The sequence below is a fragment of the Orycteropus afer genome, unplaced genomic scaffold (genome assembly GCF_000298275.1).
Source record: "Orycteropus afer afer isolate SDZICR_OR568_19922 unplaced genomic scaffold, OryAfe1.0 scaffold00017, whole genome shotgun sequence".
NCBI lineage: Eukaryota > Metazoa > Chordata > Mammalia > Tubulidentata > Orycteropodidae > Orycteropus > Orycteropus afer.
The window spans coordinates 6,551,044-6,563,764 of NW_006921604.1; the positions used below are offsets into that span (position 1 = coordinate 6,551,044).

The 12,721-nt window shown below is 42.4% G+C and overlaps 1 protein-coding gene across 1 annotated transcript in view; it reads right to left on the reverse strand.

Moving 5' to 3' along the window:
* Positions 1-771: 771 nt before the first annotated feature.
* Positions 772-12,721, reverse strand: part of KANSL3 (KAT8 regulatory NSL complex subunit 3) — a 62,768-nt gene continuing 50,818 nt past the window's right edge. Inside the window, exons 17-21 of the mRNA XM_042783520.1 lie at positions 11,866-11,999; positions 10,458-10,567; positions 9,823-10,045; positions 9,344-9,477; positions 772-792 (exon numbers count right to left, since the gene is read on the reverse strand). Of these exons, the coding sequence (XP_042639454.1) occupies positions 772-792; positions 9,344-9,477; positions 9,823-10,045; positions 10,458-10,567; positions 11,866-11,999 (622 nt within the window). The remainder of the gene's footprint in view (positions 793-9,343; positions 9,478-9,822; positions 10,046-10,457; positions 10,568-11,865; positions 12,000-12,721) is intronic.

A 12,721-nucleotide genomic window follows, 5' to 3' on the forward strand; every position in this document is an offset into this window, starting at 1 on the left:
CTGGATATAGGAACTGCCCGAAGCATGGTGAGAAAAAGAAAGGAACCAGTTTTAACCTTCTGGCAAATGCTGCTCCCCACATCTATGGTGGTCAAAGGGGCCAAAAGATTACAGCCTAGTTCTCTTTGCTTTCATTATGAAACTGCTCTATGGTGTATTTGAAAATTGCAAGTTCCCAGGTCCAACAGGCGCTCAATATTTGATTTGATTTCTAAGACGGAGGTGCATGGGGCCCACTCTCCCATGTCTGCTCAGAGGGAAGGCAACAGATGTTCAAAACAAACCTTCTGGCTGAACAACTGGTCAGTAGGCCAGACTGATCCCAGTCCTCAGCAGAGAGCTCTCAATCCTGACTCCCATGACCCCAGACGATGTGGACATCTCCTCCCAACATGGCACAAGGAGCACAGACTTCCAAAAGGAAATTTCTTATTAAATGCAGTGAGCAGTCCAACACTGACACTTAAGTTAAATCACAGCTATTGATGAAGAAGTGCCCCTGATCCATGCATGGTCAGATCTGCTGAGAAGGCTGGGGATTCTAGCAACCAGACTTATAGATCCTGGAGGATGGTGCTCCCTTGCTGGCACCGTTATCACCTAGCCTAATGGGTTCACGAGACCCAGAGCCCCAACCCTGAAGATAGTTGGCAGGAAGACTAAAATGACTATCTTAAAGAAGTCTTCAAATAGGCAAATAGCTCAGCAGAACAGCACATGTGCCTAGGGCCATCACCAACCTGGTAAAGGAGGACATATTGCACGGCATCTTCAGGGTGCTGGAGGCAGGCGCTGTGGCAGGAGAGCAGTTAACAAGGGTCAAAGCATTGCCAGATTAATGTATCCAGACCCTCTGACCTAGTCATCCCACTCCTGAGAATTTATTCCAAAGAAATAATTCTCAATAGGGAAAAAGCTGGATGCACAGACACATTCTAACAACCAAGTGGTTACTGGACTCCGCAGTCAGAGATTCATCACCACTTTTTAGAGTAAATCACTTATGTTCTCTGAGCCTCCTTTTCCTCATCTGTAAGATGTAGTTGACAGCATCTACTTCACAGGGTCGTTGTGAGGATTAAATGACATAATCCAAGTAAAGTACCTTGCATGTATGTTCAACCACAAAGGACAGCTCTTATTATCATGCTTAAAGACAAGAAGGGAATGCAGAGAAAAAGGAAATCAGAGAATTAAGAGTAAGACTCACAGAATTAGAAGGTAAACTTTCCATTATAGTGACAGTATCATAGTTTAGGTATTGTACATGTTTGAGGTGTTATGGGGGGTCTTGCAGCTCAGGAAGAAGGAAGTAAAGCAGACAATTGTCTCTTCTCCATCAAGGCAAGGGTTTGTTTCCCTATATTCCTAGATTTCACCCTTGGAAATCTCTTAAGAGTGCTCTAAGAATTCAGTAAAGGGGGGAAGATGGAGGAGATAGGAAGGGAACAATGAAGAAGGGCTTGACATTCAAACCAAAAAAGATCCATCTTCCAAAGGAGGGCCATTCACATGACTACGACTCTGTTCTGATTAGGGGTATCCCTGAGAGTGAGCCCACCATCCCAGGGACTGTTACAAGGACAGCACCGATGCCCACTGCTGTGGATGGTGAGCTAGAAGAGCTCCCTGCCATATGGAAAAAATGATCACTAACTTTATATGGAAAGGAAAGAGACCTCGGATAAGCAAAGCACTACTGAAGAAGAAAAACAAAGTAGGAGGTCTCACATTGCCGGATCTCAAAACCTACTATACAGCCACAGTAGTCAAAACTGCCTGGTATTGGTTCAATGACAGATACATAGACCAATGGAATAGAATTGAGAACCCAGGTATAGATCCATCAACCTATAGTCAGCTGATCTTTGACAAAGGCCCCAAATCCATTAAGTGGGGAAGAGAATGTTTGTTTAATAAATGGTGCTGGCAAAACTGGAGATCCATTTGCAGAAAAATGAAACAAGATCTGTACCTCACACCACACACAAAAACAAACTCCAGATGGATCAAAGACTTAAATGTGAAACCTAGAACTATACAGTTTCTCAAGGAAAATTTAGGCTCAAACTTAAGGGCCCTAATATTTGGTATAAATAGGCTACCAAGCATAATTCAAAATGCACCAACAGCAGAAGAGAAGCCAGATGATTGGGACCTTCTAAAAATTAAATGTTTATGTGCTTCCAAAGACTTCTCCAAAAGAGTCAAAAGAGAACCTACAGATTGGGAAAAAATATTTGGTAATAACATATCTGACAAGGGACTTATCTCTAGAATTTATAGAACACTCCAACACCTCAATAACAAAAAGACAAACAATCCAATTAAAAAATGGGCAGAAGACATGAACAGACACTTCACCAAGGAGGATATTCAAGCGGCCAACAAACATATGAAGAAATGCTCACGATCATTAGCTATTAGAGAGATGCAAATCAAAACAACAATGAGATACCATCTTGCTCCAGCACTAGTAGCAAAGTTCAACAAGACAGAAAATAACAAATGCTGGCGAGGTTGTGGAGAGATTGGGACTCTCATACACTGCTGGTGGGACTGTAAAATGGTACAACCATTGTGGAAAGCAGTATGGCGATTCCTTCAAAAGTTGGAAATACAAATACCATTTGACCCAGCCATCCCATTACTAGGTATATACCCTAAAGAAGTGAGAGCCATAACAAGAACAGATATATGCACGCCGATGTTCATCGCAGCACTATTTACAATAGCCAAAACTTGGAAACAACCTAGATGTCCAACAACTGAGGAATGGATAACCAAACTTTGGTACATTCACACAATGGAATACTATGCAACGCTAAAGAATAATGTAGAATCTGCAGAACACCGCATAACGTGGATGAACTTGGAGGACATTATGCTGAGCGAAATAAGTCAGTCACAAAAGGACAAATATTGTATTAGTCCGTTATTGTAAATGTTAAGAAAATGTTTATATATTGGAGGACATTTTCTTTGTTGGTTACCAGGGGTGGGAGGGAAGGGGAGGGAATGCTGTTAGATAGATAGAGATAAATATTGATTTGGGTGAAGAGAAGGGCAATGTACCAAATGTGAGTGACCAATATGGCAGCATTGAGGATGAGAAAGACAGAGAGAGTTACATGGGCATTACAAACAACAAATATGAACCCCTTTGTAAATACAATACTGAGTTGTTAATGAAAGCAAATATGGGTATAGGGACGGATAGATGGGTGAACAAGCTAAACAATTATGTATGTCTAAATGGAGAGTGTATCCAAGATCATATACAGGGTTGGCAGAAAATGGGCCTCTCGAAGAGTATGAAGGGATGGACACTGGGAGGAGGTAACTATGGGGAGGAAGTGGGAGGGGAGCTGCTGCATTGTAAATTTTGGTCAATGACATGAGACAAAGTATATGTGAACTGCTGTATGAAAAGTGAATTTACTCTGTAAATCTTCACCCAAATCCTAATAAAAAAAAAAAAGAAGAGCTCCCTGCCAGCATGACAAGTCACATGTGGCCAGCAGTACAGTACAGCATACCTCGTTTTATTTCGCTTAGCAGTTTTCCATTTTTTCACATATTGAAGGTCTGTGACAACCCTGCTTTGAGCAAGTCTGCCATTTTTCAAAAAGTATGTGCTCACTTTGTGTCTCTGTGTCACATTGTAGTAATTCTCAAAATATTTCAAATTTTCTCATAATGCCACCGCACACTTAACAGACTACAGTATAGTGTAAACATAATTTTTACATGCACTGGGAGATCAAAAATTTGTGACTCGCTTTATTATTTGCTTTATTATGGTAGTCTGGAACCAAACCTGCAATATATCCAAGGTATGTCTGTACAGAGAAGAGAGGCCTTGTGTCCACATGCGAGGCTAACAATACTTTAGTATCAACAATTATCCAGTCAATGTGTATATTTCTAATTGTCACATAAATGACTAGTTTAGAGACCTTTTTAACATTCATGTTTGCAAAGCCTGAGGAAATTCTGAGACAGTCCTTACTAAATTCCACCACAACCATCACTGACTTATGCCAACTTCTTCATATTACAGATGATATAAGTGAAACCCAGAGAGGTTAGGTGATTTGCCCAGGATCACATACATAGCTAGCTGAAGAGCCTGACTCATAACCCAGTGTTCTTTCCATGGTGTCATACTGCCTGGCAGTCTGAACAGTGAGGTAACTGTTAGAAGCGTTTGAGTCAGCAGAGCTAATTTAATAATGACGTCTCCTTTGTCCATAAGAAAAAAGTAATTACATACCCATTTAACCAAGTTGAAAACTAAGCCCTTTGAGTTTAACACCATCAGGTAGCAGCCAGATCTGGATCTTTCTTCTGTGTTCTAATTTAGCCATGGAAAAGGGGAATTCTCAATGACCCCTGCCTTCTTTCCTCAATAACCAGCTCTCCCACCCAACAAAAAGCTGAAGAGAACTACCTAATATACGAAGAAGGTATCACATGGCAAGGACATGTTTCTAGTTGTGCATCAACATGGCATCAGCAAAGGTTTAGAATGTCTGAAATTGGTCCAAATGGCTTACAGTCACCTCCATCAAACCATCAAGGAACTGATACTTTTTACATTATGTTGTTGTTGTTGTTGTTATATGCCGTAGAGTCGGCCCCGACTCATAGTGACCCCTCCTTGGGTTTCCGAGGCAGTATCACTATGGAAGTAGGATTGCCCAACCTTCCTTCTGAGGAGTGGCTGGTGGGTTTGAACCGCCAGCCTTCTGGTTAGCAGTCAAGTGCCTTTTTACATTATATAGATGCTTTAAAGTATGGGAACAACAAAAAACTTCTCATCTCATTCTACAAGGATAGAATTACCCTTTTTACACAACTAAAAGAAGAAAGCACACACAAAAAAAGTGGGTGGTAGAGGGGAAGAAAACTATAGGCCAATCTAACTAATAAGCACAGAGACTAAAAGCCTAAGTAAAATAAAAGCAAATCAAAAGAATAGAACATGCTTTTCCTCTAAAACACTGCCTCCTTTCTTTCTTTTTTTCAGTTCTCTTTTTATAAGATCTTGTTTTCTATCTATGCACAACAGAATAAATTTGGGCATGTGCAAAAAAAAAAAAAAAATTTAAAGGAATAAGACAGTGAGTAAGCCACTATATCTGGTATTAATTTATGAGAGAGTTTGATATTAGGAAATCTAAGTAATTCATCATTTTAACTGATTAAAAGGAAATGTTTTTGCTCATTCATCTCATTTGATTCCAACAGGACACTGGACAAAATTCAAAATCCAATATACATCAAAAAAGAAAAAGATAAAGATCTTAGCAAACTAGAAACAGAACTAACACTGCCTTTAACTGAGGCTCTACATTATTATACAGTCATATAACACTAGTGTAAGAAAAGATCCAGGGCCTGCCGTGTGTATAGTAATTTGGCACGTGGTAATGGTGGATTTCAAACTCATGCAGGAGGGATGAATGGACTCATCAATAAAGTTAGATCCTTCCTCCACTTAGCATAAAAAAATAAATTCCAAGTGGACTAATGAACAAATAAGCAAAAGCCTTCTTAATCAAGGTACAAAACTCTGAAGCTATGAAGGAGAAGATGTGAAGATTTATTATATAAAAATTCTAGATACTTGCATGATAAAAAAATCCAGAAACAAAAGTTAAAAAAGAAACATTCAATATTTAAACAGAAAGTAAAAAACAAAAAGAAAAAGCAAGCAAGGACCATAAGCAAGGGACTAGAATAAAGTAGGTGCAACTTGTATAATAAAGTATTAACATCTGAACTCATAAGGCTGCTATAAATCAAACAGATACAGACTATGACAAGCAATTCATAAAAGAAATACAATCTCATTAATAACTAAGAAAATGTACTTTAAAACAAAATTTCATTTTTCACTTATTAGAGTAATAAAATTAAAAATACTGATTTCCACAACTGACAAAAGTATAGGAAAACAGATATTCTCATCACTGCAACTTGAATGGTATACTAGCAATGCCTTTTGAAGGCCAATTAGCCAGCACCTAGCCAGATTTTAGATGTCTATACCCTCATTTGGGAGCTCTGGTAGTATAGTGGATAAGACACTTGCCTGCTAACCAGAGGGCTGGCAGTTCAAACCCACCAGCCACTCCTCGGAAGGAAGGTTGGGCAATCCTACTTCCGTAGTGATACTGCCTCGGAAACCCAAGGAGGGGTCGCTATGAGTCAGGTTTGACTCGACGGCACATAACAACAACAACAACAACAACATACCCTCATTTGAGCTCTGGTAGCACAGTGCCTAAGGCACTTGACTGCTAACCAGAAGGCTGGCGGTTCAAACCCATTTATTAGTGTGCCTAGAGAAATGTTTCCAGAAGTACACAAGAGTTATGAACAAGGGGTTCACTGCAACATTATTTACAATATCAAAAAGCAAACATACCTAACTCTCTACCTAACTGGATACACTTTCATGCATCTGCACAGTGAAATATGAGGCAGCCATTTCCCATGTGCCAACAGGGAATAATGTCACAACATGTTTGCTAAGTAAAGGCTAGTTACAAAACAGTCCATATTCTATGATTCCGTTTTTTCCCAAAATAAACAAAATAATGTACTTCTCTAGAAAGAAAAAGAGGCTCTGGTGGTATAGTGGATAAGGCAGTTGGCTGCTAACCAAAAGGTTAGCAGTTCAAACCCACTAGCTGCTCCATGGAAGGAAGATGGGGCAATCCACTTCCATGAAGATTTACAGCCTCAGAAACCCAATGGGGGCATTATGAGTCGGAATCAACTAGATGGCAGTGAGTTTTGTTTTTTTTCAGTTTTATACAAGGAAAAATCTGGAAGAATGCACATCAAGCTATTAACAGTGGCTATCATCTCTGCAAGGAGATCTGGTGGCACAGTGGTTAAGTATTTAGATGTTAATCGAAAGGTCAGTGGTCTGAACCCACCAGATGCTCCACAGAAGAAAGATAAGGCAGTCTCCTTCTATAAAGATTTATAGCCTTGGACAAAGATGAACCCTTTTGTATGTACACGACTGTGTTGTCAGTGATGGCAAGCACTGATCTATGACTGGGTAGATGGGTCGAGAGGCTTAACGATCAGGTATGTCTACACAGGGTAGTGTGCCCATGACCATGTAGAGGGTTGGCAGATGATTCTTCTACAAGCATATCTGTATGCACTGTAAGAATGTCTGGGTGTATAGTAGAACTGACAAGGGACAAGGTTGTGGTGACTTCTTGACTACAGCCAGCTACCCTGAGGGAGCTGGACCTATGGCAGTTGGATTTGTGGGCTTGGGACCATGATCGCAGGGGACATAAAGCTCAATTGGCATAACATACTACATACACAAAAACATTATTCTACATCCTACTTTAGTGAATAGCAACCGGGGTCTTAAAAGCTTGCAAGCAGCCATGTAGGTGCAACGATGGGTCTCCCTTCATCCACAGCAAATGAGACAAATAAAGAAAACCAAATATGCATGGAAACAATTAATCCAAGGGACTAGTGGACCATGTGATCCTTTGCCTATATTACCATGAGATCAGAAGAGCTAGATGGTGCCCAGCTACCACTGTCAACCACTCAGAGGAGGATCAATCGGTGCAGGTCATCCTGGATAGTGTGGGAGAACAAAACTCAAAATCATAAAAATCGTAAAAAAAAAGACCAGGTTTGCTGGTCTGATAGAGCCTGGTGAGACCCTTGAGACTATGGCCCCTAGCTACCCTTCAGGTCTGGAATTGAACTCACTCCTGTGGCTTCTAGCCAAACAACAGACAGGCATATGGAGTGAACATTTACATCAGGCAGATACAGTCCTTGGAGCAATCAATCATGGGAGAACAGAAGGGCAGTATTTGCATTGGGAGATGGCAGAGGGTGGGCAGAAGTGCATGGGAGGGAAGCACACAGGGAAGAGGTAACTATGTGGAGGAAGTAGGAAGAGAGCTGTTACATTGTGGGGAATTGCAGTCAATGTCATGAAACAAAATGTATACGAACTGTTGTGTGGAAAATAAATTTGCTCTGTAAACTTTCACTGATATCACAACAAAAATTTAAAAAAAAAAAGATTTATAGTCTTGCAAACTGTTAGGGTCGCTACGAGTCAGAACTGATGCAATGGCAAAGGGTTTGGGATCATCTCTAGAGAGGAGCACTAGTGGTAGAGTGGTTAAGCACTTGGATGCTAAACAAAAGGTCAGCAGTTTGAATCCACCAGCTTCCCACAGGAGATGTGGCAGTTTGCTTCCATAAAGATTTACAGCCTTGGAAACCCTATAGGGCAACTCTACTGTGTCCTACAAGGTCACTATGAATTGTAATGAACTTGACAGCAGTGGGTTTGATTTGTTTTTTATCATCTCTTGGTACTAGGGAAAATTTTCACTTTCTAAATTACATATTTCTGTAATGTTTGCATTATCTAAAATAAGAACAAATGCATTTGTAATTGAAAAAATAAGGAACAGAAAAACTTTAACAACTTCCATCTTTCTGCAAAAAGGTGAGAGTAGCAGCTATGAACCCAATGGATGTCAGGTAACAATCTTTGTGCAATATTTTCCCCTAATGAAGAGGGACGAAGGCTTCTGGAATGGTTTGGGAATTGCCCTCTGCCTGTAGTACTCAGTTGCCCAACTACGTGGAAGGGCTGGCACAATGGAATGACAAGGACAGCACCAGGCTTGCACTCATGGCAGCCTACACAGCACCTTGCTCTTACATAGGAAGGCCTGGCTCAAGCAATGGGTGCTGAAGGAAAGCACACTCAATACTAGACTCAAACTATGTTTTTCGTTAATCTCGAATCTTTGGAAGGCTCCTCAGGAGACCATTTAAGATTAGAAATATTTTACTTGAAAAAGTCACGATGGAAATCCAATCAACTAAGGGGAACTGATGGTGATTTCCTTGGTAAGAGTTATAAATACCCAGTTGTACACTCAAAAGACAGCAAGGAAGCCAAGATCTGAGAAGGTACAACACTAGAAAGCTGCTATTCAAAGAACAATTATTAGTCAACTAACCTCTAAATACAACGTGAATGAGGAAACTGAGATTAGGAGTAAACAAAAACATTAAATACCAGACACACACTGAAACGTATTTGTATGTTTAATCCTCACAGCAATCTAGGGTATATTACAGAAAAGGAGAGACTCAAAGAGGCCCAAGCTTGCTCAGTCACAAAATTACAACCCTAGAGTCTAGATTTGAATGTGGTATGTCTACAAGTCCAGTGCATAAGCAGCTCCTCCAATCAGCCAGCCCCAAATTTCCCAATATTGGAGCCTATGTCCTCAGTTCTCCCAGGCAGACTCACCTGTGAGCCAGAGGGCAGAGCCTGGGAGGTGGGCTCCTCTGACAAGGCTGCTCCTGAGCCCATAGGGCTCAGAGTGGTGATTCTGCTTGGCTGGCCACGCAGTGTCAGTGTAATGGTGGTCGGAACCTTCAAGCCTAAGAGAGATGGAGAGAAGCAGGTTTTTTGTCACAATCCTCCCTTTCTACTGAGCCTTTCCTTTTCTGGAGAGTGTCTTCCCCACTCCCTACCCCAATCCCCCCTCAGCCTTCTCCCTAGCTGGTTCATCTAAGGCCCATCAGGCAGTCTGAAAGGCAACAGGAGACAGCCTGTGTTCTCTCAGCCTCTCTGGGGGATGGGTCCACACAGCTGAATCCCTAAGGGTGCAAGGCATGGACCCTGTGGGGTTGGGTTCAACATCATACCTTGCCCATGTAAGATGGGAAGGTCTTAGGGGAAGTTCCCAGATCTGTGAGTCCCCAAGGTTCTCCTGAAAGACTCACCTGATGCTTGATTAGAGATCTGAGCCAGGCCAGGGAGGCTGCTTGCCAACTTAGCAAGGCCCCCATTGGTAAGCAGCTGGTGGATGGCTGTGGGCTTGCCACCAGGAGTGGCACCCAAGGAGGAAAGAGTAGTGGCCACAGGAATGGTACGGACAATGGTGCTGGTGCCCGTGGTGATGGCACCCAGGCTCTGCATGGGGGTGGCCAACTTCACACTGGTAGCCTGTTGGACACACAAGCCCAGATGATCAGAAGCTGTCACCCAACAGCAATAATCACGTTTGGAAGGCCCAGAGAGTATTACTAAAGGCTAAGTTGTATTGTGTGCCTACTACATGCAAGGCACTCTTTCAGGCATTTTGTATATATTATCTCATTAATGCTCACAACCCTGTGAGAGAAGTACCATTATCATCTTCATTTTACAGATAAGGAAACACAGACATAGAGGAGTCAAGAAACTTGCCCAAGGTCACACAGTAAGAGATAGAACCTTAACCTTTGGTAGCTCCCAAACATATAGTGAGACAGCTGTCTGTCCTTGACCCACTGACCCCAAACCCAGTCTCTCAGCCAAAACAACTAAGCTGAAGAGGCCTCCTCATACACCTCCCCAGTGAAATGCAGATCTGCACCTGTGGGGCTGGCCCTGGGGAGGGATTTGCTGGGAGGCCAGAGGTCTTGCTGCTGATATCTTGTAAGCTGAAGCTGAGACCTTGGAGGAGGCTGCTGGCTGATGTGGCCCCTACGAGGAGGATATAACAACTATCAACACAGGCTCTATCACATGCACATATCCCCAAAGCAGCCATGCCCACCCACCCTCAACATTAACTAAAACACAAATATTCTTTCTAATGGACGTCCCCACTGCTCTCAGAAAGATGCCAAGAAGGGCTGCCCTGCCATGTACTGGACGCCCACATAAGGAAAGCCACAATGTCAGAAATTGCATCAGATTCCCTCTGCAAGCTCCCAACCTGTTGCAAACCACCTGTCTCACATTTTGGAAAATTTTAGAAGGAACCAAAAAGAGCCTGAATCCCACTTTCCAGAAATCTGTAACTCCCTCTTTCCTTTCCAAGGGAGTTGTTGTTGTTGTTGTTGTTATGTGCCGTCGAGTCGGCCCCGATTCATAGCGACCCCTCCTTGGGTTTCTGAGGCAGTATCACTATGGAAGTAGATTGCCCCATCTTCCTTCCGAGGAGTGGCTGGTGGGTTTGAACCACCAGCCTTCTGGTTAGTAAAGTGCCTTAGGCACTATGCTCCAGAGCTCCTTTCCAGGGGAGAGGAAAGGCTTTTTAAGCCAAAGAATTCCAAATAAGAGATCAATCATGGGAGAACAGAAGGGCTGTATACACACAGGAAGACAGCTCGGGGGCAGAAGTGCACAGGAGGGAAAGACACAGGGAAGCAGTAACTGTGGGGATGAAGTGGGAAGAGAGCTGTTACATCATGGGAAATTGCAGTCACTGTCATGAGACAAAGTGTATGTGAATTGCTATATGGAAAATGAATTTGCTCCATAAACTTTTACCCAAATCACAATAAAAATTAAAAAAAAAAAAAAGGAATTTCAAGACCTGGCTTACCCTTCACCTAACACACAGTCTGGTAGTTTCAAACCAAGGAGGAAGGCCCTTTTGAAGGAGGGGAGGGTCTGCAATGCCTCAGCCCTGCTAGGTTCAGGCAATTAGATTTTCCACACAGGTGACAGGATAAGAGAAGTAAGGAGACAAGCTTATGCAGAAAAACGTGGTTTTATTCCATCAGATGTGTTTAAAATACCAAAATGAACTACAAAGTATCTCCCATCAGTTATCTACCTTTCCTGGTATACAGGAAACAATATCAGCAGATGAGATTATCTACACACTGAAGATAGTAAGGACAAGGAATCCCCTACCACAAGTAAAATTCTAGCTTCATGTCAAGCCTCTACAACAAGACTAAGATCCAAAAGAGCATCCTCCAGTTTCCAGAGATACCTTCCTAGAACCACCCTTTCTTTTGGGAGGGGAAGAATGCTGGGCTACAAAATACCTGGAAGGGAGTTGCCTGGAGAGGTGGCCACCAAGCGGCTCTGGAATGTATGCAAGGCACTGGACACGGTGCTGCTGGAGACCACTGAAGAGGCGGGGCTGGCTGAGAGTGCCCCATCACAAGAAGCACTGGATCTGGAGACAAACAAAGGAGCTCCATTATCCAAAGGTCAGAGGGTAATAGACCCCGGCAACACAGGGAGGGATCCAGAGTAGGGCCCAGGAAGGCTTTCTGAAATGGACACAAGGCTAGAACCTTTGGTTTATTCACCCCACCTTCCAAATCCAGTCTCTAATCCTTCTAAAATGGAGGAATTGGTGGTTCAGTGGTAGAATTTTTTCCTTCCATTTAAGAAACGTGAGTTCGATTACCACACCTCAAGCATAGCCACTACCCATCTGTCAGTGGAAGTTTGTGTGTTGCTGTGGTGCTGGACAGGTTTAAGTGGAGCTTCCAAACGAAGAAAGACCAGGAAGAAAGGCCTGGTGATCTACTTCCAAAATTCAAGCCAATGAAAACCATATGGATCACAATAGTTCAATCCACAACCCATCATGGGAATGGGACAGGACTAGGCAGCGTTTTGTTCCACTGTACATGATATCATATAGATAGCAGGTAGAGTTGGGGCCAATTTGATGGAAGCTAACAACAACAACAATTCTTCTCAAATTTAAAAGTCAGGCCTAAAGTAAGGACATCAGGCCTTGGAGCAAGAGCTAGAGGACATATGGTAGTTAAAGTGTCAACTTGGCTGGGCCACAGTTTTTTTTTTTTTTTAGGATTTGGGTGAAGATTTACAGAGTAAATTCACTTTTCATACAGCAGTTCACATATACTTTGTCTCATGTCATTG